Consider the following 26,807-nt stretch of genomic DNA (forward strand, 5'->3'; position numbering starts at 1 on the left):
CTTTCTAGAGGATGGCATTTAGGAGCAGATTGGTATCCTACGAGTAGTGGGCTTTTATGAAAATTCTTCCAGTTTTTTCTCGGCGGAGCAAGTAGAAAAAAACTGCTGCATCCTCGATCGTTCGAATGTTCACGAAAAAAAGGAAAATAAAATATAGACACAATTTCACAACCAGCCTTCCATCGGACCAGACCAGTGTCTTCTTCCCGTCTGGTAAATATTGACGAATACGCGCGCGAGCGTTGTTTTTGAGTTTCGGTGCAAATATTTGCTGACCTGTAATCCTCGTCCTCGAGATATTCTTTCATATTTTTGCGACATTTTTCGGTACGACCGGGTTTTTTCGTTGGATTGAGTGTTGTCAGCCTCAAGCTCATCCGAGATCGATGAAAGAACGGAGCCATTTAGAACGTTATAATTTTCATGTTTGAGAGTGGTTTTGTTTTTAACTCGACGGTGTTGAAATACAAGTCTTCCAATGGAGGCTTTTTACGCTGTTGGTGCGTGTTGTATTCGAAAGTAAAAATTTTCAAATAAAAGTTTTGCTTACCATCATGAAAAATAAACAAACAAACAAAGTAGAACAGAGCGTTATATTCATCCAAAAGTTCACGATGCTCATTCCATTTACAAATTGCATATATCTGTAACATTTGGCTCAAAAATGGTGTTCTTCTCGTGTGTTTCGTGTCAAAGAATTTTCGAACACATCTCCTTCACAACATTCTTTACCCCCCTTTCGAAACTAAACATTCTATCAACGGACTGGTCTCCACACTCCCGCGAATATGCTCCTTCAAAACATAAAATAAGCTGACTCTCCCGAAAACGACGCTGACAAACGATGCCAATGTTTGTTCATTAGATAGAGCCGGAGTATTTTCTTTTAAAAGAGGCATTGATGAGAAAATATTATTTGCTGACACAGGTCCTGCCCTCGACCAGCAGCACACCGCACCGGATGATGATGATGATGGCGGCTGTCTTCATTATACACGATGCGCTCCATCGATCCACCGGTAAGGGTTACTACACACACACACGTTTGGACGAGAGTTTCGACATTGAGCAAATATTTTGCCTTTTCTCACTCTGGGGACTCTGGAACCCACTTGCAACGGGACATGGGCCGCTGCCCGTGCTTGCGCTAGCAAAACCACTCCAGCGAAGAACTCGTTCGGTTTCTGTCTTTTCTTCGCCCGACCGAAACGAAATTGCTGTTTGCCGATGCCTACGGTACGAAATATTGTGTGGGAATTGAAACTGAAAGGGCAAAGAATTTACAACCAAACCTGCCTTCGCTGCTTTTCGAAAAAAGACGGCCGTTGAAGCCGTTCAGCCACCATCAATCAGCGAAAGTGGCGTATGATGGCAATGCGCACAGAATGAGGTACCGAACAGCGCCGAGAAACGACGTGCCAAAGACCGAAAAGTTTGACACTGCGAAATGACGATAGGCAAACATACTTGTTTGCAAAAGAACATACTCCATTTCGGACTTAAATTGTTCGACGCGACTTAAGCTTTGGTACTTGGCAAAAGCAAGAAGATCTTTGAGAGATCTTTGACAAAGAGCACCAATTGAAAGAAATGAATGTATGGCTCTGGATCAGAGGCAATAAGGCACATTTTGTTGTTGAGAGTACAATCTTTTTGTTTCTAATTCTAAATCGGAGTTCTGGGTCGACCCGGTGGTGCATGTGATAAATGGCGCCCGTCCACACGGCAGGACCGGGTTCAAATCCCATCCAGACCGTCCCCCCGTAGCATGGACTGATTATCCTGCTACGTGGTAAAATAAGTCTTGATACGGCCAGGCCGTTCTAACCGAGCAAAAAATAAAAAATAAAATAAATAAATTGAAGTTCTAATAATAATAGAACAAATTTCTATCAAATATACAATCTTTTAATCCAAAAGTACACACAAAGCTAGATAATGTTCTGCATTCCATCGTATAAGCGAAATTCCAACACAAACTTCTATCCCAACTGGACCATCGGAACTGAACGTACAATCACACTCCAGAAAAGGACGAACCAACCGGTACCGACTGCATGCAACCACAGTGGCATGCATCGCAAACAATACAACAACCAACCCTCATAATTCGACTACTTTATCATTCCACCCGCACCGTACTCATTACACAGTCCTTCAATTAAACTTGCGGTCTACCACATAAATAAATCCTTTATGGAGCAATTATTTCCGCCATCCCGCACTCCTGGGCACCTTCAACATCGTCGAGATCGCCACCATCAACGGGATGAGCGTCAGGTTGAAAAATAAAATTTCCACTCGCTCGGTGGCCCAGCAAAGCGGGTGGTAAAACAAACATCTGAACACATTCGCACAAACCTACATACTGATACAAGAATGAACATTACATTATCGCAATTGCAAACAAGCAAATGGGGAAAGGTTTTTTTTCTCTTATTCTATATAGCTGTTCATCTCCATTCCATAATCCACCACCTCCCTGCAAACGATTCAACTTCGACAACGCGATCCGCCTACTCCCGGGGTTTTGTGTCCAGGCTTTATGCTGGCTGCTGGCTCGCTGGAAAGCTCATTACATAATTGTACCGTTACATTACGTACCAGGAGGACATTGGGAGTTGGAATGAGGAGCAGCAGCAATGCGGGACGAAAATGGATGCCAAAGTCCGGTACAACTGGTAGTTTGGTAAAATTGTGGGCTGTAGAAGTTATGTTAATTATGAAAATATTTCTTTCCACAGTATGGTGATTACGTTTACGTAAAACGGAAAGAACGTGTACACGATGTCGTTCCTAGTGTTCTCCTTCCCATCTTCCGCGTGATGGACGTGTTTCAATAATAAATGAAATGCTCACTCAAAATTGTTTCTTTCGCTTGAGCCTTATGGTTTTGGGTGCTGTGGAACTTTGGGAAATGCTGGATGTTAATACGTTACCAAAATAAAAAAAACTTTAGGTACTATAGAACTTTTGTCCAAAGTGAAAGTTATTACCGAAGAATGCTTTATAATCAAACATAAAATTGTTCATGAAATTACTTTCTCCAAGATTTACTGAATCTGCAGGGATTTTACTTTAAAACAAAACACATTCATCGTATTCGGGTATATTGGTTTTCATTTCTTTGTCGGACAAACAAGTTTGACAAACAAACGAAAACATTCATCGTTAGGCCTATTTCATTTTTCAGAAAAATCCAATCTCCATTACACTGAAATCCTTGGGAAATCTCTTGGGAAATTCAAGCAAAAGCACTCTTACTCTTCCATTGCCAATGATACAACTAAAAAAGCAAACCACTTCTGAACCACTCTACCGGTTCTAAGTAAATAACAAATTATTATCTAAATGCTTTTGCTTGTAGTAATCTTGGAACCTTGGGAACAGGAAAATATTCAACTGACATATAATCGATTCTGTCCGTCAAATTACAAACCAACGTTGCTAAATGATTGCATTACAAGACCTAAACTTATTGTTATCGAATGCCCATGGAATATGGTATAAGTTATAGTTTTTTGGTAGTCACCGAAGCTCCCGGGGGCAACAATGATGCCTGTCAAACTTCCCGTACGTGTGATGAGGCTTGCAGGAACCGATAGAAACGTCAGTAGCAAAATGTAATCCAATTTCGTATGCTATTTGGTATCCCATCCTATTGGCTGGATGAAATATTCATATCTAATTCATTTTTATGGACGTCTACACAAACCGATGACTTGCACAGAGCTTTGAACAATTTTTTGATCGCATTCAAACAAATAGAAGTACGTGATTTTTGTGATAAATGGTCTTATTTATAATATTTCTATGTTACCAAAACAAAATGACACTGAAAAATGAGAAGAATTATCATCTTTCGTAGAATTATTTGAAATATTAAAAAAAATGTTATTTGTACAGTTTTAGATACAATTCAAAAACAGATATTGGAGCTAAATTTATCAATCCTCTATACCCAATATTATTAAAAATGTTAAATAATTCTGTAACATACTTCTTACGGCAATGTTTGGAAAGCAAATAATATGCATAGCGTTCTACCCTAAGACATTGGATTTTACGGCGATGAACTTGAAGCTTGGTTTTATTATTTTCTTTTTCCCTACACTACTTATGAATCACAGGGCTTCAGCGCTTAGTCATTCATCCGCAGGCAGGTCGTGTCTGTTAGCCTTCCAGCATAATCCGTTCCGGAACTGAACGTATCGCTAACATTGTGGTTACTTTCACAGTCCCGCCCTGCTGCCCTACAGTTTGACCCGCTTACCAGATTAAGAAAATAACCAAAGTAACACAAAAACTCATAATATTCAGGGCATTTCGTAGCCAAAACATAACTACCCTCTTGCGATGCACGGGAAAAGGGCAGCACGCGACACAAGACTCGAATAAAACAAAACCAAAAAAAACCACAACGGACGTGCTCCATTTCATTACAATCTAGCATTTCAGAATGTGTTTCCACGGTGGAGAGATGCAACAGCTGCTCCACAGCGGTCACGTAAGCGAAAGCCTTCTAGCCCGTTTACGCAACGCCGGTCAACGAGCTGTCCGAGCTGTCGAGCGATTCTCGCTTAAAAAGCTCTCACCGTGTACAGCCACGCGACAGTGCAAACGAATAATGGCAACCAACGGTACCGTCTTGCGGTTCCGTACACTCTACGTACCGGCCGTGCTGTGGCTGCTAGGGCTCGGCATTCTTTCCCATCTGACGGGGTCATCCGGTGCAACGCAGTCTAGGGCAAACAAATCGAGCCAGGATCCGTCTGCCTATCGTTCCTACCACTTTGTGCTGTTGCTCAAATCTAACGATTCCAAACGAACGAACGTCACGACGGGTAATGTAAGCGAGGAACTCGTGATAATGCCCGCCGATGCCGACCTGCTCGAGCATCCCACCGGAGGTGCGTTCGAGGTAAAACCGCAACCCTTGCCAGGACACATCACGTCCACGCTCGTGAAAAAGTACCACTCCAGCAAAGCGCCCAGAAAAGCGCCTGTTGGTATCTCGAAGCAGTTGAAAAATGCCAGTACGATCATTTCCACGGCCGAACCGTCGATCCTTTTACATGCAGTTCCCCGTGGGACGAGCGGCAAAAAGCAGCGCTTTCCCAAGAAGGTCACACCAGCGATGGCCAAATCGAAACAACTCAAGGACAAAGTGACCATCCACCGACTGGACTCGAAGCCCGAAACAAATCTGCGCCAGCTGTCGCTTGCCGATGTAGATTTGGCCCCGTACGAGCTGGTTGCCACCTCCAAAAGCCTTCACGGTCAAGCGCGAACGGTGCGAAAAACGGCCCAAAAATCCGAAACGGCCGACGAGCAAAAGCGGCAGCAACCACCGCGCTACGAAGTGATTGGAACGTTCCGAGATGCGCACGTGCCACGTGACAGGACACGGGACGACAGTCAACCACCGAACAGAAGCGCAGCACGTCCTAGTACGATACGCTAACCTGAAGTAATAGTTGTATTAATTAGCCGTACATCGAACTGTTTACGGAGGTGGTTTGAAATGGGCCGGCTGACCTCAACCGAAATTGTAGAACTATAATGCATTCATTTGTCGGTTTAATGGTAATGAAGGTACGAGGTTTGCTAACAAGCGGTCGTCTGTCGCGGTTTTTAGAAAATTGATAGTTACTTTCAAACATTTCGAAGCGGATAATCTTTAGCTACAGTTTGAGTACGGGTTGCTATAAGATTGTTGAGCTTTTATGAAAAAAATACATTTATTTATTTCTAAAGTTAATATGCTAAACGCAGATAATAAAACATGATCATTCTTTAAATAAATATTAATCCATCATCGAGATATTTTTTTCACAATTTTGGAATTTTCATTCTAATATAAGTAATCTTCCCACTCTGCTTGACAGCAAACCCTGCACGATATTTTTTCCAGTTGGTATACATGTACCTAAAATTAATCAAATTAAATATTCAACCATGTTAGGTTCATTGTTGCGATAAAATCCGATTTCCCACTGGAATCTCCAAGACCATTTAGGGCCATTTGATTGTTCAGTTAAAAAAACAACTCTTCACAGCCATGTTCACACCCTCCATAGAGCTGAATACGATTGCAAACAGTGTTGCTGATTTTCAAGCATTAAATTGATGAGAACTCAAACTACTCCTACCCTATCGTTGTTCCATCCAAAGGGATGCAACAATTATTGCTAATTCTAAAGAGCCGAAAACGATTGTGTGCGTATGTGTATTCATCTGTCCATGTATGAGCTAGAGCAGAAAAGAGTGAGCGAAGAGGACGAAGTAGAGATAACGATAGAAAGGTAAGTAAACATCATGCTGTTATGTTTTGCATGGACAGTAACGAAACGAATCCAAATGGGTATGGTGAGATTTGAAAAGATCTGCTTCACCATCCCCGAAACACTCGCCACGGTCCATCAGACCACTGTGCAAACAAGTCAAAAATAATAAAACTTCCAGCCGATGGACAACCGATGAGCACCGGACAGGCCCGCACCGTGCAACACCAGGGACTCCTGCGTACATCGTCACGTTCACGCAGCAAAACGAAACGTTGCAAAAATCCGATTATGGGCAACAGATTAATCATGTAATAATCAGCACCCAGCGTGCTCAAAACGAAACACCCCAGAAATCGGTCCACAAACTGGGTGGAAACGGTTGATTTGATTCGACATCAAATACAGCCACTACCAGTGCACCCGCTCGCAGCTACGCCCGGCCCATCTTCTTCCACACCCTTTGCTATCATCATTAAAGCTACCATCACCGTCCTTCACCCGTGCACGGTACGGACTAAAATTAGTGCTGCTCATCGAGCTGCTTCTAGTTGCAACAATGCATCGCGCCATTTTACACTCACAAATACGCCGGCCCCATTATCCTGATTATCCTTCACCCTTTCTCGTCGTTTTTCTCCTTCCACAACGATCCATCATTTTCCCTCTAGCTGCCCTGCGATGATAATGGCGATAGCAGTGACCTAACAGGACTTGCCACGTAGAATACTTGCCACACCCAACAGAGAAGAGGCGTACGTTTGTGGGAAATGCGTTGGAATGGTGCTGCACAGAAGCATAAATGCTAATATTTGCATGCAACTCCGCTCTGCAAAGGGCTGTTGTTTGACAAGCTGTACACCAGGCATTGGCAAAATGTTTTGCCGGAAAATTTAATGTTTCTTCAGTGTGTTAGTACAGACTTTTGGAATGTTGTTTTGCAATAACAAATCGATTTGAAATCGAAAAAGGATAGACAAGAGAAGCAAATGTTTTGAGAGAAGCGTTTGTAAAGAATTTTTAGTTTGTAATTTGTAATATTCAAAGCTTTCCTTTAATAGGTAACACTATAAATTACTTCAAAATCTACCCTTATTTAAGCCGTACACAAAATGGTTCCCTTTATCTTAAATCTCCCCATAATGGGCCTGCCCATTCGTTTTCTCTTAGTGTAGCGATATTTATATTATGAGTTTCGATAAAATGTTCCATTTCAGCTATCATTGATATCGGAACTTTGTGCGATTCATTCGTCCTAGGAAAAGTCCCAAGCAAGGTTAGCTTCTTGCTCTCATAAATAAATAAACAATCGTGAGCAGAAGGTGCCTTCGGCAAAAATATGACAATCTGTTCCTTCGTTTTCCTCCACGTTGTTCCATGGAACACATTATGGCTAAGGATGGAATCATCGACCGTTACGTTTTCCTAACTTGTTGAATCTAGTCGAATTTTCCCAAAGGATGAGTTTTTCACACGCCCGAAAGAAGCTGGACCACAAAACGCTACCTGTACTTCTGAAACTCATTCGCAACATCCGTCGCTGCTTTTCCAGCTCCAATGGACCGCGCCGTGCTATAGCGTCCAATGATCCTAATCAATCACTGAACCCCCGAGCCCTTCGTCTGGAATGTAGACGAATGCCAACCGGAAGGTTAAACGGAGCCAGACACTGGATGCGACCGTAAACGAACAGCGATAAAAAAAACCCACCAACACAGTCCATAGTGGTGTCGGGAAACGGTCCGGACGGGAAGACCGGTAAGGGAATTGAATGTTCGCGAATTGCCACACTAACATTCCCCTGGAATGCGCCATAAATTGTCTGCGATGCTGACAGTTGTGTCCGCTAGCGTGACGATTGTTACCTCAAGTCAAGAGCATCAGCGGATCAGGTTACTCATTCCGGCGGAGGCGAAACGAAGGACAGAGCAACCGTCGAAGAACAGAACGATAATAAAACGGAAGAAAGTGATGCCGCGGACGATCCGACGTTCTTCGTCCACTTAAACTCTGTCCAGATTTCGCATCAACCACATCCTGTAACTTCCTATTCCTTTGCGACATTCGTACTCTAAACGAATCCCTGGCTGCTGGTAGCCACTTGTCACTAATTTGCTGTGACTTTGAATACCCAAAGGACCGCAAATATTTGAACGGGTCGACCATCAGAAGAAAAATGGTTTTCATGAACGAATAAAAACTATTATGATTTCTGCATTTGATTCAATGTGGCACTTACCTTCTACCGCACTCAGGAGTACATGGTTTTCCAGGCATAACTGTACAAAGCTAACGGTGTGCTGCGTATTCGAAGTCCACACTCATTTTATGCAGTAAATTAGGTATAAAGTTAAGTAGTTCTAGAAAAAGGAATAAGGATAATATAAAACAGCATAAGAATGGGATTTTTGTGCAGTTATGACAATCAATACTCACCAATAAACTCACTTATGATTATATAGTTCCATGTTCACTATAAGTTTTATGCACTGCAGAGCATTCTTGTCATTTCGTTTGTCCACAATTTATAATCACAAAACTATTTAACCCTTTTTTCCTGCACCACAATCAACTTCTACGATATCTGTTTTTCAGCGTTCCTCCATTGTTGATCCAAACATAGAAACTAAAACTCTTCACTTCTACTAACAAAAACCGTCAAAAGTTCTAATTATTCGATGTTTTATGGTTTTAATTGTCCCGTACTACAAATTAAACAACAAAAATACTTTGTTTTACACTGCTAACAAGGAAAAAACTGCGAATTTTTACAGCATTTTGCTATTGCATCTTTTGCACATCACTTTTTGTTGGTTGCGTAATTCTAGATGAACGCTGTCAAAATGGCGATCAAAACGGATGAACCGTTTCGAGTACAAACGGATAATCGAGTTTGCATGAAAAATACGTTAGATCGATCTAGCAGAACGAAAAAACGGCGCGGTTTACTTAACGTGTTTTTTAAATAATCTTGAAGCAAATTTACTTTTTATTAGTCACTTTCTTAATATATTAACGTTTTGTTTTTGTTTTTATGGCTAATTTGAAATATTTCACTTAATTGGTGATAAGAACAATATTCTTACTTTATTGCTTATAATTCGTTTTGTTGAATGTTGTGCACCTGGAAGAACAAAAAGAATCAATTAATTGAAAATATCTTTTGTAAATACCTATTATCTGTATTTCATATTCTTTTGTAAGTTTGCATTATTATTTATTTTGTGAAATGCTTTGGTAGTAACCAGTATTTCACTATCACAACTTTGAAACTGGTCCACTTTTCCCACATTTTTCAAGCATTGCAATAGATGTTGCATTTTACTCAAAAATATTAGATAATCTATGATTGTTTATGTGATGACACAATCAGTTTTGCGGACAAATTATATTTTAAATCAATAAAGGTATGATCGTAGTCTGGCAATCTACAACGTTACCGAAAGCTGAAACAACAGACGATATTATTTATCTAGAAAACCTATACCTTCTTCCATCCCACATCCCAAACCGAATGTGTTTCCCAAACCGAAGGTACGAAACAATCGATTGGTTAAAAAGCTAAAAGAAATATTGTAAGAAACATTTATTTGAACACTTTGGTTCAATTTTTTGTGCTATTTACGTTTGAAAACACTAACCCAACCAGTGCAGAAGCAACCTCCAGGGCTGATATATGGCTCCAAAAACCCAACAGCATAAGTTGGATCAAACCCACAATGGTACGAAAGCAAGTAAATATTTAGATTTACCGAAACCACTCGTACTGCAACTTGAAATTGCATTTCGATATCCATTGCTGCACTTATCGCACGCTTTATCGAAGAGCAAACCCGAATCCTTCCCTGCCAGCATGCACAATCCGTGTCCTGCGCAAACAGAACTGAACAGACATACATACTGCCGAACGATAGAAACGTTTGCATCCGATCGTTTCCCATCGTTCCTTTTCCACCGGCCGGTTGATGTTTGTTTAATTTCACATCCCATCAGTTCCGCATTGGAATGGTGCTCTGTACGGGACATGTACCACATACATGATTCCTTTTAAAAAGTTCACAAACAGCACTCCAGAGTTTCCGGTTCGATTTCATTTTTAAAATTTCAGAACATTTCTCTCATATCGACATCAAACAACATGGGTTCGAAACTTCGTACTGCAGGCAAACAATCGATTGTTTTCTTCATACTTGAAACAATTCCGTTTTTTTGTCATTTCAATTAAACAATTGTTATGATGATTAGGAAAAAATGTATACAATGATTAAATGACTAATAATGAAAAGTAATATTTGTTGAAACAACAGTATGTTTCATAATTTTACTGCGCATTTAACATTAAATTAAAGGTAGGTTTTCCCTTTAATTCTACACTCTTTGCTATTTGACTTACAGTTACGTTTACCAACAATCCCACATGATTCAGCCACAACAGAAAAGAACAACAGCAAACTCTCCATCATCATATTTATCGATCTGAAACAACCGTTTTAATTTCATTCCAACCCGTCCTTGTGATGGTTTTCCTGGAAAAACTTCAACCCCTCAAAAAAACCGGAACACGAGCACAAAGTAGCTGCTGTAGTTTTTCGTCCTCCTCCGGGATAACACACCAGCGCAACATGCAAACATGAGCAGCAATTTCCATTTTTTCTGCTTCACACACGAAGGATTAGCTGCCATCATTCGAACATCCAGCCCGGGATAGGTAATTTAAAAGCTGCCAGTCTGACCAGAGACGGTGCAAAGCGGGTGCCCAAAAACCATGCAGCAGAACTGCCCGCCCAATACATCCCAGCACTACATCAGCCTAAACGCAGCAAAACAGGCCACAGCATAATGTATTCAACTCCGGTAGCAACTTCAAATGATGCCCCGAAGTGCATTTCTTCTTTCTTCAGCCCAAACTTTCCAGCCTGGCGGAATCGAACTAACGGTATTCGATTTCAGTTGGTCAATTTGGCCAATCTGTAGCGTTGACGAAGGAATTCACCGAACGATAGGACCGAACGAACAGCAGCTCTCGTCAAGAATGTTTCCGTGTTAACCTTGAAAATGCACATCGACGGTCTGGACGAAGTCGTCGTCGTTGTCGTCGTCTAATAGTATCGAAACACATTCTACCGTTCTGTTCCAGCTGCCCAAAAGAGCCCCAAAACCACAGACATGAAAAGGGCCAGAATGGAGATCGGGAATCGGGAATGTATCCTAATTCTATTCCAACGAACTCCATTCCACTCCTAACTTCATTTTTTGCTTTTCTTTTCAAACTTTGACTGTTAACTCACGCAACTGTGCACGTTTTGATTTTGTACGATAAATTTTATTTGAACTAAATATAAAACACTAAATTAGGGTAAAAGTCAATGTTTCTTACATAATAAATATTAGTTTAAAAAATGATGATAGTGTTTTATTATAATTCGATTATGAAAGTAAACAATTGACGTTTAAGCGCCAACACAAAAGACATTTTATGTTATAACGAAAATGAAATTTAAAAAACAGTTTATAGAATTAATAGATAAATAAATAAGATAAATTAACTATAAATAAGATAACCTCTTCTTGCAGTGAAGGATCTAATGAGAATGAATGTTGGTAACAGAAGAAAATCTTTCTTCTAGCCACGGCACTCTCACCAACACAGAGGTATGGGAAAGAGGCTCCTTTTCTAAATGTTTCATTGCCCCTTTAAAGCGTTTTCCTACTAATCACAACAATAGTGTTTTATGTTATTAAAAGGTATTTAAATGCCTAAATTTTCCATGCCATAAATGTAAAAACGAATTTGATCGAAAGGAGCAAAGATTTGTTGAATTGTTTTTTTCGAGCTATTTTCATTCGTTTCTTCGGAGGAGCAAAGAGTGCTCGAAAGAATGAGAGAAGCTGACCAGGCGCTTCGCCAATTATAGTTGTGTAGGTGTGTCGTGATAACGAAGAGATAATGATCATGAGATAATGAGAAACTGTGATCAGTAGTGATCGGTCTGCCATACGTTTAAGTCATGTAAAAAAGCTGTCGGTAAATAGCACATTTCGAAAGTTTTTTCTTCTTGATGCCTAAAAAGTGATGTCTTCGAGGATCATATTATATGCAAGAAATGTTTAGTAAATCAATTCAATGTGTTGATGTGATATTAAACAGTGAAGAATTGTTTTGTACGTGGGCAAATTGTTGCCAGCGTAGGCTTGGTTTGTGCCAGTGTATGTTGCCGTGATGAATGTTAGCAAGTGAAAGTGAAAGAGGAAAGGGGCCTAACAATCACAAGCAGTGTATGTCTTCCAAAAGCAAATGTATGATTTTATTCGCTCATTACATTTTAAATCGATCTGATTTTTGTTTTATAACGAAAGTGTTGTACAAAGCTTTGACATTTCATAAGTCATCAATACGCATCTAACGGTATCGTGTTGGCGTTGGTTAAGCGATAAGAAAATGGCGCTCCATCTTGCGCTCCAACGCTAAAGATATCATTGTGTATGTGAGAGTAAGGAAATTTTAAATCCAGTGCGTGTCTATGCGTGTACTAGGTTTACAAATTATTTGCATTTGTGTATTTGTGAAGTGCCATCCTTTGTGCACAAAAAAAGCTGTGAATAAAAGTGTTTTTTTTTGGTGATAAAAATGTTAATATAAAATGTAGTATATTTTTAAATTAGTTTTTTTTTATTACTGCGTAAATTTGTGTGTTGAAAAATGTGGCCATTGTAGGCGAGTGTAGTGTTTTAAATTTGCAAAAGCGCTTTAAAGTGTGTATGTGCCTTTGTGCACACAAGAAAAAATGAAAGTGTTGGTTGTTTCTTGGTGAAGAAATGTGTCTATTGTGTAAATGTCTATTTGAGCTTATTGTGTCCCAATGAGCTTATTGCGTGAATAAGTGTTTTGTAAAATGTGCCCATGGGATGCGATTATTGTATTTTAAGTGTGTATTTAAAGTGTGTATGTGAAAAAAAAGAAAATTCCGAACATGTAAAAGCAAAATGTGTGCGACGAAGCAGTATTGTCTTCAGGAGTAAATGCTTTCCTGTGGTTTATGAAAGTAAAGTGTCCTGCGTACTAACTATCATTTTATTGGTAAGTAAACCACATTCAATCAGAAATATCCATATATATGTAGGTCCTGTAGTCAATGTTTTATGTTAATGAAATTCTGTTTGCTCTCAACCATCCGGAGCGAATGTACCAAACCCGTCGAAACCCAGGTTCAGCTTGTTGACGGATTTTTCCCACACCACATTCACGGTTCACTATTTCCTCTTTGGGCAGCAAATGCAATCAGCCGGGATTGGTTCTTGTTTAAATTTTTAATGATCATTTATTGTTGAACCCATCCCGTTGAAATCCCCCTCTTTTTCTCTGACGCACAATTTGAATCACTTTCTCCGTCCGGTGCTAATTTCGATTTCGTCGTCCTTCATACCGGACACCGTCGGAAAGTAAACAAACGGTGATGAACGTGCTGCAAGAAAATGGTTCAGAATTAATCGTGTTAAAAGCACTTTATGTGCAGTAAAAGCTGCAAAAGCTGTTGGAGTGTTGTTGACGTTTCAAACAAGGATTAAATATTCTTATGCACGCGAATATTATGTTTGGGATACACGTTTAATAATGGAAAAGGAAAAGTGCTAATGCAAAATGTTCAACAATATCGATTTTCAATTTCCTATTTGCTTATGATTAAAATTTATTCTTATACAATTCAAAATTTGTAACACTTCTAACGCTCGCAAGCACTTTTATTTCATTTACTGCGACGCTTTATAAACTCGTTTAAAGTTTGTCTTATGAAGTTTTCGCAAAAGTTTCGCTAGCGCCATAAAATGCCATTAACCCGTCAGCGGCCGTGTCAGCAAATAGCTTTCAAACGGAGCAAGCTGGCTATTTTTTCCCCCAAAGCATGGACGTTGTTGCAACGCTCCACAGCATCCGTCAGTGGTTTGGAAACGACCTTATAAAACAAGCGGATCATCGCTAGCAGTCCAGCCCAGGCGACGCACAACCGTCGGTCAATATTTGCAGAGGATTAATTAGCCCTTAAGACAAGCTGGCCCAGATCGGTTCAGTTGCCGAACTACATTTTCCAGTTCTCCCTGCCAGTGTCACAATCCCGAAGCCACGGGATACGAGTATTCTTCAGGGCGCAACCAGAGAGCAACATCATGTACGCGAAACACCATCCGAAGGAAACGGTTTGGGATGATAATTTTAATTACGCCCCAGGAGGGAAATGTCCCGGTGGCACTAATCTACTAATTTAAATGTTAGCAACGGCATCAACTGTAGTAAAACTTCAAATCTTCCCAGCAAAAGGGGCAGATATGGGCGGAAATATACAGTGACAAAATGTCCTTACCGCTTTGTGCCTTGTAACCCTGGATGACATCCAGTAAGGCTCTCCACTCAAGGAATTTCGCTTTAAGACTAAAGATTACCGGAAGAAACCTTTTCAAAATTCATCGTCTTCCGTATCCTTTTGGAGAACCTTCCCTCCACGCTGTCTGCTAGACATGACCCGCGCTGGATGAGCCTGTGCCTAGGAGTTTTAAGAACAATAATTAAAATGAGACCAAATTACAATCTGATTCAATTACCCGTTTCTGAAGATGTCCCTTATTTCCCGGCCTCAGACAAAAACGCACTCTCCCAATCTGCGTTCGGCTGAATGGTTTTTGGGACTGGATGCGTCAAAGTTTCATCTTGAAGTTTCTTCGGCATTTTAATTGATTTATGAATTCCTTCTCGGAGTTATCCCTCACGATGTTGGTGACGTTATGTGAAGAGTATCCGACAAGCTTTTAACCTAGCTTTAACGCAACTCATCGAACATAGGTCATCTGGTAACGGATTTGCAGTGCGAAGGCTACCTACCGGACTGGACTTTTCAATGCCGCTTCGACGTACATAAATGACATTTTCAATTTGCTCGATAAGCATCGCGATTGTATCACATAGCAGCATAAAGTCAAATGTCCCTTATTTGTTGAACGACCGAAACGACTCATTTTTAGCACAACTATAAAATGTTACAAACTGTTTGGTCTGTGGTTCATGTTTTGTTATCTTCTTGTCTCTCTTTCCTTTCCTATTTTCCTCTTCCACTTTTGTTGTTTTTTTGTTTATTTATTTTTGTTTCACCTGCATTGAACCTTTTGCATGTTGTTTTTTCTGTGTTTTACATTTTTCACTCCCTCACGGCCCATTATAGAAGTTAATGGAACACATGTTTTTAACGATTACGTGCGCTCCACTGTCCGTTTGGGTGCTGTTCGTGTTGGGCTGCATTTGATTCGCTTTGAATTATTATCCCACAAGACACTATCGTTTGACATTCTACCGCCCAAACACCGGCGTGACCCGTTTGCATGAGGCGCAGGACCACCTACGTGTAATCTTCTCCAAAGGCTGGCCGTTAATCAAGTGAAGCCAGTGATACGGACAGGGACATGATTTTAACCGCCAGTCAAATCAGTTCCACTGTCAATCGCCAAGAAGTCAGCTGTAAATGACACCGTTCGAGTGGTGTTGTGACTTTTTTTTTGTTGTTAACTTTTGCTTTTTTGCTCACCCCTGCCCGGAATGTTTTATCGGGACTTTTATCGTCTTTTTTCCTGCTGCACCATATTTCACTATAATCCCACCGAGCAGGAAAAGGGTTGCGTAGCAGGAATGGAAATGCACCTCAAAAACACTGATAATGTTCAAAAGCAAACTGGAATATTTAAACAAGCAGCGGCTCTCCAATTCTTCCCATCGGGAATCCGAACGTTACCATATATGGGCATTGGAATTTCCCCCAAACCCTTCGGCTATATTGGCTGCAACGAATTATTTAAAAACTCATAAATTTTGCACTCATCCAGTGGCATTATCTTTTTGACAGTCTGCCACCCCCAAGCCCCCAGTTGGGCGAGCCGCGCAATAAGCCATTGTTGCTGTATTGATGAAAATGTATGTATGAATGTTTTCCCGGTTTTTTTGCTCCAAACGATCGATTGCCAAAATGTATCCCCTACCTGCGTTTCTGTAGGCACCTGTTTAAATTAATTAAACCTCGCATAAGCTACTACCTCTCAATCATTTCCTCGTTAAAATGCATTGATTCAATGTAAGTGTGCATGTGTCTGATGATGCATTTTTTTTGTGCAATAACGGGCGGGTTTTTTTTTTGTTCACCGAAACCACCATTCGCAATTGAAAACAGTTGATAATAAATTGCAAAAATATTGACACCCCGAGTGCACTGCCCAAAATGCATTTCATTGTTGTTCTTATCGAAGCGTTTAATATAATGCATCACCTTCACTCCTTCAACGATGGACTTCATGGATTCCCGTTTCGGGTCCTATTGCAAAAAAAAATTATTTTTTTTTCGATTGATTTATGACCATATACAAACCATCATATTCAAGTGCACATGATATTGATATTTGGGTTAAAACAAAAACAAAACGTAATTTTTTGTAACACAAAAGCAACACTTGTGGTGTCTTATCGGCGTATCTCATTATTTATATTCATATGGCTATTTTGTGTTTCGGTAAAGTGCAAATTAATTTTCTTTCGATTACTGCACCGTCCGATAAAATGTCCGTACGGGATTATTTCACCTGTATATATTAATAATGGATAATTTGCACATTACTTTATGTCATTTCGCACCAAAAAAAAACAGTTTCTTTTAAACTAGGACGTTAATAATATTACAAAACAAATTCGTTTCAATATCGCTAAGCCAGAGCCAACTGAAAATGACCCTCCTTTTAGCAGAACATTTGTGGTAATTTTTAGGGCGACAAAAAACTAATTCTAAACCTCATCTAAACCACACCACTTAATGAAGCAATTCACACCCCTGGCAGTTACACTTAGTTTTGGAATGCGGAGAATTTCTACTTAAACTCCCTTTTAACAGCTACCCTTGGTTGGTCAGATTGGTAGAAATAAGGTAAAACACGGAACTCAATTTTGATGCCAAGGTGTGCTTCTTGGTTGTGGTATAACCTTTTGGCAATTCAATGACCACTTCGTTCGTTTCATTATTTTTGTTATTATGTGCAAATGCTTATTAATATTTTTGATTGTTTTTCAGATATTATTTTTAATATCTTTCTAGTACTACAATGTTTTTTTGTTACTGTAACAAATCAGTATATATTCTTACGAATATCATCGCTTTTATCTAACTTCAAACAGTGTTCTATTCTATCCCCTACAATTGGAATCATTTTTATTTACTTAATGTTTCGTACCCGTCTGGTAAACAATATTAAAATCAACCCCAAAATCACAATATTCTCACCTTCATAGCCCTTCAGAAGCATTTTACCAATCACAATACCAATATTCTGTAAATAATTGATCCTCATTGATAGAATCAAAACATCCAAACCTGTGTATACCTAGGTAGTTACACATTTTGTTTGGGTTTTGTACAATTGTGTAGTATCATTTACAGATATTTTTTCAGATCCTAAACAAACAAAAATTATTTAAGCATATGTAAATTTGAATTGGATTTTTTCTACCTTTACCAATATGTTAATCCACTTCTTAGTACCACCAGCCAGCGATAAGAATCACCCATGTACTAATAAACCTAACAAACCCAAACAAGAAATAATGATTCACTTTGTCAATAGCTCAAACAAGACAAAGTAAAATGAAGTCACAACCAAAGGACATCACTTTCCCTCGAGTGTTAAAAAGGGAGGACCCCTCTAGTGGGTTGTCATTTTGCAGTTAATTACCTAACCACAGCATCGAACCGGAAGGATAGATCTTTTCGAAAAGAAACGCCTTTCGACATCCGTTCGCTTGATGCATAACGCTGACTAACAGCATAACATCCTCTTTGCCGCGGATGGAAAAGGGAAGGGTAGAAAAAATATAAATCTAAACTAGCCTTTACGCATTGGGTTGCGTTGCTTGCTTCTTTCATGACGAAAAAAAAAATACTCAAACACATCGCGCCAAGTGCTATAAGTGCACCTTCCGGGCTTGCACGAAGACGCAAACCGTTGCAAAAATTAGCTGTCGTCCTTTGAAAGGAAAAACATAAATTATTATGCGACCACAGCAAAACGGGTACCAGCGTTGTGGCTGCTGCTTCATCTAGGTGAAGAAAATTGCAAAAAACAGGGCCGTTCCGATGCTCTTCTGGCGTAAATTTTTTGGCCATCTTCAGCACACACACGGTACACCTCGCGGGATATTCAACCAACCAAGAAGTATCGCCATTGACAAGAAGGCAACGGCTTTTTATTTTGTTGCTTTCTGGGTTTTCTCTCTCTCTCTCTCCTTCCGACAACAAACGTCCAAGCGGACTTTCATCCTGATACCACCCGAGGTCCCAACGTGCGACGTCCCATCAATGGTGCCGTCGGAAGGTTTTTCAGAGTCGCTTCCGATGGCAGGTTTGTGGCAATGAAATATGAGATCGGCCAAGACTCTCGAACGGGAGCGAGCGCCGCATTCAGACACTTTCCACCTATCAAGCGCCTGTCGTTGGGGATTTCTTACATGTCGCCACCGTTCAGTGTCGTGCCAACCATTCGACGGTCACATTCTTCAATCGGTTTGCTGCCCTTCCAGCCATGCCCTTCACCGCCCCGGAACCTTACCTACGCGAACTCCCGGGCGTACTCATGATGGAGTTTTGATGTGTTTCCCGCGGTCTTATCGTAATGAAAAATCTGGTTTTTAATTTCGTTTAGCCGTGTACTGCTTCCTTGCGAGCTGAAAGACATGTTTGGTCGATAAATCGACTAATAAAAAATATATATTTCACCATCCAGCCTGGGTTCCTTTCCCCCGGGCGGCGGGCAGGATTGGTCTGACATTGGCACAGCCGTGAAGCCGTTAGGTGGTGGTAACGTAGCAACAGCAAAAATTCCAGTCAACGATGGCTTAGTGCCGGAGCGTGAAGGCTTACAAACCATCTATAGCTGAAGATCTGCTTCACTTTTTGTCATGAAACATCCCAAAAATGTTCCTATTGTTGTGTGAAAAATCTTTGAATTTTGTTCAATAAAATAATTTTAAATTTATTTTCAAACACTACAAAACTTGCAAAAATTTAGGCACATTTGTTTTAGTCGCTTCTCACTTTATTACATCCCTCAAAATGATCTGTTCTTTGTTCAAAACATAGCAAAAAAAGCATAGGGAAACACATTTTTGCTTTCAACATTGCCTGCACTGTCTCGTGATGTGCGCGACAAGTGCTTGGCACGATCGACACATACAAGCCCAAGCCGAAGAACAATAAATCAAGCGGAGAAACATTTCGAAAGTAACAATTAAGCAAGATTGCCCACAAATTACAGACTCTTCGTGCCGGCCGAGCCCCTCACTGGGAATGGGTTTTTTGGGAACGAGGTGTTGTCCGGGTGTTACATCAAACTAAACGTCGATGCCACTTCGTACGGGCGTAAATTGTGTTCAGCACGTCGGATGGATTAGTGACTGTTGTGAAGGAATTTGATTACATTTCAAGTTAATCGCATAATGGTATATTACCAATTTGGAGCAATTTTCATTACAACACATCCCTATTGTGTCGTTCGATTACATTCAAACAATATTTTTAGATAATGTTTTATTTCTGTATTTTCTATTCTCATTTTGTGACTAATTTTTGTAAGCACATTTTTTTATATTGAATTTTCTTCACTTTCATTTATCTACTACTATTTACTAAAATTCTACCGAGTTGCTCAAAAAGTATGTAAATATTTATCCTCATCACCAAGAGTTCTCTTACTGCCGTCTATTTTTAGTGCAACTGATTGGACTCCTTCAGAAGTATAAAAAGTCAATCCCAGCGTTTTCTATACGAGTGTTACTATTATCACTTGTTATTCGTTGTATGTGAATGCAATTTTCACCTCCCAAAACATTGAATGTAAAGTGATAGAAACGTACAAAACGTTCCACATTAAAGGGAAAAAGAAAGAAACATGAACTTTAGTCGTCAAAAACACAGCAAACGAATATAGTAGATAGGAAAATAGCGTTAAAAGATTGGCGCTCGGTGATCGAACCAGGTAATGCAATTCGAAATCGACAGCATCGATATACAAAACAAAAACTAAAACACTGCGCAACCGTTTCAACAAAAGAGAAAACTCGCTTAAAAGAAAACTATTCTAAAATAACGTTCCGCCCGGTATACCGGCCATTGCAAAAACGAACAACAAACAGCAATATCATCAGCTTTACGAGGGAAGAGAAAATAAAGAAACAACAAAAAATACACCCATTTTGTCCGATACGTCTGAACGAGGTAGATTGCATTTGTTTTTATTTTAAATTCATACTATCATGGCAAATGAAATTTAAAATTAAATTGCTGGATTTAAATCTAAGCCAGGTCGTAGTAATTGCTTCCCGATATATGTTAAATGAAATTTAGCATATTTTGCAGTGTGTTGTTTCTAACAAAAAAGCAAGCAAAAATTAATAAAATCACTTTATTTCGTTTTACTAACAATTAATATTTTGCTCCCTTCAATATGAAAACAATTTAAAAATTTAAAATTTACACATTTATCAAAATAAAACACAACAAAACAAGAAAATCTAACAAAAAAAAACATTCTATTCCGAATGTTTGTGCTCAGTTTGCTTTTTTGTTTTATTTCCGTAAAGAACAACATACTTTCCCAGGCCGTTCACTTTGCATTGTTGATATGGTTTCTGATTTGTTGACCCATCGGCCGAAGAGTCAAACGTTTCAACTTTCCTTTTGCGTGCGGTTGCAAACTAACCAGAAGCGACATACAAAGAATATAAACAGACGGAAGGACACCAACAAAAAAAAATTGATTGGAAAAACAGGGAAAAAAAGGAAATATTGAACCCTCGGCATGCAGCAATCACAAACTGACATCAAGAACTAACTAATCCAACAATGACCCTCAGATGTTACCCTTAGGGAACACTGGTTGCAGCACAGGCGACTACGAAGTGGAGGGGTTTTTGGTGACTCACAGTGACAATAGTAGGAAGGGGAGGAAAAACATACAGCCCGGCCAAGCTGAAAGGTTAATAAATGCAGGATCAAGCCCCCTGCGGTTAGAATTCGGAAATTCTACCCCCGCAACAACTCGGCAAGTTCATCAAGCCATCCATTCTTAGCGCAATTAGTATCGAATGTTGTGCCGGTGGGCCTTCTGATCAGACATCCGATTGCACATCAAAATAGTGCGTTCTCTCCCTTTTTTTCGCTTTTGATGTTGAGCAAAGCGCGTACAGATTTGGGCTATTGTTGAGGAACATAATTTGATTGGAAATACGTAACCAATTGCATTTTGTGTTAAATAACTTTATTCACTAATCTAAGTCAAATCTAAAAGGGGATATTTGGAACATTTCGTAGGGCAAAATTTTCTTATCTATTTGTTGGGTTTAGATTTAAACTTTGGTTTTCTATTTGTTTTAAATCATACCTCAACACCTCAAACGTTTCATAGTAAAATCCTAAACACATTTTCCTGGAAGATCTTGGGCGAACATTCAAACAATGGCAACACCTCAAAGGCAAACGATGTGTATTGTTTGCCACAGAACAATAGCTACCAGAACGCGCATATCTTCAAATCCAGAACTCAGTTCCATGTTTCGCCCGCTTCCAAGAATGCAACGAATGCAGGCAAATTTGTGTCCCGCGAAACGCGAAAGGTGCGATTGAATCGAATGCAAAGCAAAATGCTCCCCAAAAGCTACCACTCTATCTCATCTGTCGTATAGCGAATCGCCTCGTCGCTTTTAAGCATCTCCGGATATGTTTCCACCAACGTTCCAAAGCATGGCCAACTTTAAACCACACGTTCTCGGGTTAAGTTGATCGGGTTCCGAACTTTCCGAACAAGAGCGAAAGACCAAGCACAACAGGTTCCAGCGTTTCGCCATCTGCTGAGGTTTGGGGAGTTGGATTGTTGGAGCGCACGGCAGCTTATCGATGCATGGTTGCCTGCCGTGCCGTGGCTCTACCCTAGCAAAACGACGGATCGGCGAAACGCGAACCTCACAGCATGCCGTGGAAGATAAAACGATAAGAAGGTTTTGCGATACGATCCGTCCGACCAAAAAAACACTGGAGAGGGCTTACCTCACGTCCGTGGGGTGGAAGGGACATATTGCGTGTGTGTGTGTGTGGGAAAAGGACGGTCACACCGCAGTCCTCCTGCCTAGAAATGGAAGGGATCTGAACGGGAGTAGAAAATGAATGCTGCATGAATAATATATGGATGTTGTTTGCTTAAAATGTCACCCTCGTCAAGTTGTTTTTATTCCGTCCTTGGTTTATTAAAGGGAAAAAAGCCTTCTGCACACCAAAAAACCTTTACCCGTGGGTACGTGCTGTGACACGAATCCTGTATCATTCTCATCTCGCTGTTGGTGAGTAGAGATGAGAATAACAACTCTTTTTAGTGAATCAACTCAGAGTGAATGAGTCGTTATAAGGAGTCAGCTCGTTTAACGACTCATTTCGGAGTCATGAAAAAACCCGACATAAATCTCCTAAGGTCTTAGCATTTTTTTGAGTAATTTTGCAAAATTTTAAAAATTGATTTATTTTGATGCGAATTGGTTGAAATAAGTTTCTTTTCACTCAAATAATGCTTTAAATAAAAAAAAAGAATAAAAAATCATGAAAAAAAATCAATAAATTTGAAAATTTTCTAAGGCTACAGCCTTAGCTTTTTTTTTGGGAAATTTAGCAAAATTTTAAAAATTTATTTATTTCGATGCGAATTGGTTGGAATGAGTTTCTTTTCACTCAAATAATGCTTTAAATACAAAAAAAAATAAAAAGTAATAAAAATTTGCACGTTTTTGTTTCAACTTACTCGCACATTTTCGTTTCAACTCACGTATTTACTCTTTTTGCGACTCGACTCACCACGGCTACATGCTTACACTCATGAGTGAGTAAGTGAAAAAAGAATCACTAAAACTCCTCGTGATGAGTGAACGAAATTCGTTCAATACAACGTTTCAACTCACTATCTCACTCTTACTCACTTTGCTCTAGTTGTGAGAAATATTACACATATGTGTTTCACATATGTGAACATGAGCAGAACTTTCAAGACAGCGTGAGAGCAGTGAGCAATATTTTACTCACCGTATATGATTACATCAATCATTGTACAATTCTTTTAATAAACACTACTTTTTATCCTGTGACTAAATAATCTCCACTTTTCCACCCCATTTTCCACCCACTAACTCCCTTTGGTGTCGCTTCCTGGAATTCGAAATTTTCAGCTAAAGACGAGCCCTGGAATAGATACGAACATCCCGCCACTAGTCTTTCCTACTAATATTAATTCATTTAGTCCGTGCTACCGACTGATCATTCGGACCAGAAATACTTTTGCCCCATAAAAACTGATTTATTTCGCTTTTTATTTAATGCCCTGGACGGCCCCTGAATAACAGCACCATGGGAATGGGACCCGATACCGTCCCAATGGGAAGATGAATGGGCGACAAATCTAAGGTACCTTCTTGTTATGTTGGAAGAAGTTTTTTGTTGTTCCTGTGTTGATTTGTTCGTTTCAGAGCGCTTGTTTTCCTTCGGTGTGGCTGACCGAACCGAAGCCAGGCTGGTCGTGATTGCCGAAATAAAGCCATAAAACCATATCCCCGATTCGTTAGCACGCAGTCGAATAGCGATCGAAATTCATTATTTCCAATGGTTTGCAAGACGAGACCGGTGCGTTTTCGTCATAAATCTAGTAGCAACAGAGAGGTCCGGGGGACCGGCTGATGTTTCCGTGGACAGTGCGGAAAAACCATCGCAAGCAGTGGTTTCACCACCATAAACCATTTCCCTTGGCGTGGCGTTACCCAATCCACGGAATACAGCTTTTATCATGTAATCTGATCCATCCTGGAATCTTTGTGAGGCATTTTTCTTCGCTGTGAATGAACGATTTTCCCGAGTGTGTGCGAGAAATTTATGAGAAAAACAATCAAACTGTACGCCATGCCAGTGTGAGAGGATGAGTACAAATGAAAACGTAAACTCATCTTCCGGGCTCGTCACGTTCTGTCACGTGAACCGATGGTCGAATAGTTTGCCAACACGTCTGGCTGTAGACGTCTGACGTGCCTTACCTAACCAAGTGCGAAGCGAATAGCAAACGAATTGCTTTACATTTTTAAGGAAATAATCATCAATCATACAGAGCATCAGGGCCTTGCATCATTGATTGATGTTTCGTGCTGCTCTTTGAGAGATCGTATTTTTGTGGGACCTCATACCTTCCTTCGGCGAATGATTAAATGCAAAACATTTCAACGCTCCACCCGTTGGACAATGGAAGTACAGTTCAATTACAGTAATTGTTAAAATAAAACTACATCGCGGAAATGTTCAACATTTTGTCGCCGTGCTTGAATTTATTTAAATATATCATCTCACGCTTTCTCAACATCAAATCCAACATCACAGCCATTTTCGAAACAAAACCCAAACACGATCATAATTTGAAAAACCCAACCTTCTACTAACCGCACATTAGTGCACACCCGTACCCGTTACCCGTCATGTATAAATGGAAAATCGACCCCCGGTGGGGTGGCGAAAAAAAAAACATCATTCCTAACAAAAAAAAACCTGCACCAGCCGCATAATAACCGCGGTAATAAAATTCAATTACGACCCGATCGGTTCATGGGACGAGCCAGGAAATACATGAACATGGGAAAAAAGGGGAGAAGAAAGAGGCCCACCCACTCCTCCAACTTTCCCAAGGCAAACCCAATATTCCATGATTATGGGCGCAACGTTCGATTCGACCCAATGTTCGTTCTCGTGGCTGGGGTCAGAGTGTCAGCCCAAATGCAGTAGAACCGTTTTCAAGCACCAAGAAGAAGCTTGTTAGTGGAAAGAAAAATTTCCATTTCTTCAAGCAGCTCTCAGACAACTGTCCCGTCCTGGGGTATTTTTTGTGTGTGTTTTGTTTTGTGTTTCTACTCTAAAATTCAAATTTTCCCTTTCGGTCATATTAAGCTGGCACGGTGTTAGGAATACTTTCTACCGTTTTTATTCTGTTTTTTATCATAGAAGCAACAACAATAAAAAAAACCCCATTCGTCTCCTTCTCCAGTGGAAGAAACAAAAAAAAAGAAACGATCCAAAAGAAAAAAAACCCTTGTAAAATCCATATTGAATTCGAAACGCGAACGGCAAGCGTTTCATCCATATTCTAATGTGCTGCGCGATTATCATATATGCTTGCCTTTCCGCGATAGGTAAACAGAGGGAGAGGGGTTGGATGATGCTTCCCAAGCAGGAATTTCCCTATTTTCCTAGCAGAAAAACAGCACGTGCCACACGTTCCTTGTGCGGGATACACGACACGCAAAAATTGAATATTGCCAGCTTTAAGCAAAACAACAACCCAAAAAAATGAAAACCTTTCGCCTATGGAACACACGGAAAAATTGTCTCGAGATCTCGGTGGAATTGGCTGGTGAGCCGTACGAAGCAAGCTCACTGTCTGTCATGAATTGCATTACGGTGACGTTCAATTTCCTTCTACATGTTGAAATCTTACGGCCTGGGATTTGTATCATCGTGATATCTGGCATACAAAGCGCTAAAGTATGGATATAGCTTTGCATTATATATTACATCCTGTAGAGTAGAATCGGCAAACAATATCTGACCTACAGTCCCGCTAACCCAGAATATGTCGACATTGCTTATCGACCGTACAGCATCGTGCAGAATCCATCAAAACCCCGTCACATTCAAACGCAATTCAGATTCTATTGAATAAGGGGACCGAAAAAAAGTCATTGCCATTGCACCATTAATCAAACAATTGTTAACCCCCGGTGCCTGACGCGGCCATTCCTCGGCTGGTGGATCCCTGTTTTACACCCTTTTGCCAAACGGAGGGTCACATCGACACGGGATGACTTGTACTTGCTGGTATATCCTTCATCTGCAATGACTTCAGCGGTAGTGCAATGTTAAATGGATTTATGTATTTTTTATTCTGAATTATACTGAAGGAACAGCCAGATTTTGATCTCAAAATTTGGATAGATTTTTGTCAACTGATTGCCCACTAAAGATGGCTCTTTAGAAAGCGTCAGCTCTAATAAGCAATTAAAGCCATCAAGGGCACCCCATCTATACCACTTTCGCAGCACACATTTCCCAAAACTCATTCATAATTGAGACATCCAGACTACCGCTTTCTTCTACTGATTATTGAAATCTAACCAAAAACGGCACAAGCAGGGAGCCTTTTCCGGCACGTGTCGGACACGTTTGAACAAATATTCCTACCGGCACCGGCACCGAGACGGCTCAATTTTATCGGTCCGAAAAACTGCACGAAACCACGCACATTTCCCCGGGTTAAATGCTCATTAGCAAATGTGTGTAGTATCCTGAGCTTAAGAGGGTTCACCGCTGGAACATTTTACGGGCTAATGGGGCGAACGAAACCTATCCTGGAGAAAAGGCTTTCACTTTTAATGAACGAAAT

General features: G+C 40.2%; 1 protein-coding gene across 6 annotated transcripts in view; it reads right to left on the minus strand.

The window, feature by feature from the left end:
- Positions 1 to 26,807, minus strand: part of LOC125762566 (protein winged eye) — a 286,165-nt gene that overhangs the window by 248,990 nt on the left and 10,368 nt on the right. For 5 of the 6 annotated variants that reach the window (XM_049424783.1, XM_049424782.1, XM_049424779.1 and 2 more), the window contains exons 2-3: positions 8,721 to 9,408; positions 8,524 to 8,644 (exon numbers count right to left, since the gene is read on the minus strand). In XM_049424783.1, the coding sequence (XP_049280740.1) occupies positions 8,524 to 8,561 (38 nt within the window). In that variant the 5' untranslated portion in view covers positions 8,562 to 8,644; positions 8,721 to 9,408. The remainder of the gene's footprint in view (positions 1 to 8,523; positions 8,645 to 8,720; positions 9,409 to 26,807) is intronic. The other variant, XM_049424781.1, reaches the window with a different exon arrangement.

Source organism: Anopheles funestus, chromosome 2RL, assembly GCF_943734845.2.
Source record: "Anopheles funestus chromosome 2RL, idAnoFuneDA-416_04, whole genome shotgun sequence".
NCBI lineage: Eukaryota > Metazoa > Arthropoda > Insecta > Diptera > Culicidae > Anopheles > Anopheles funestus.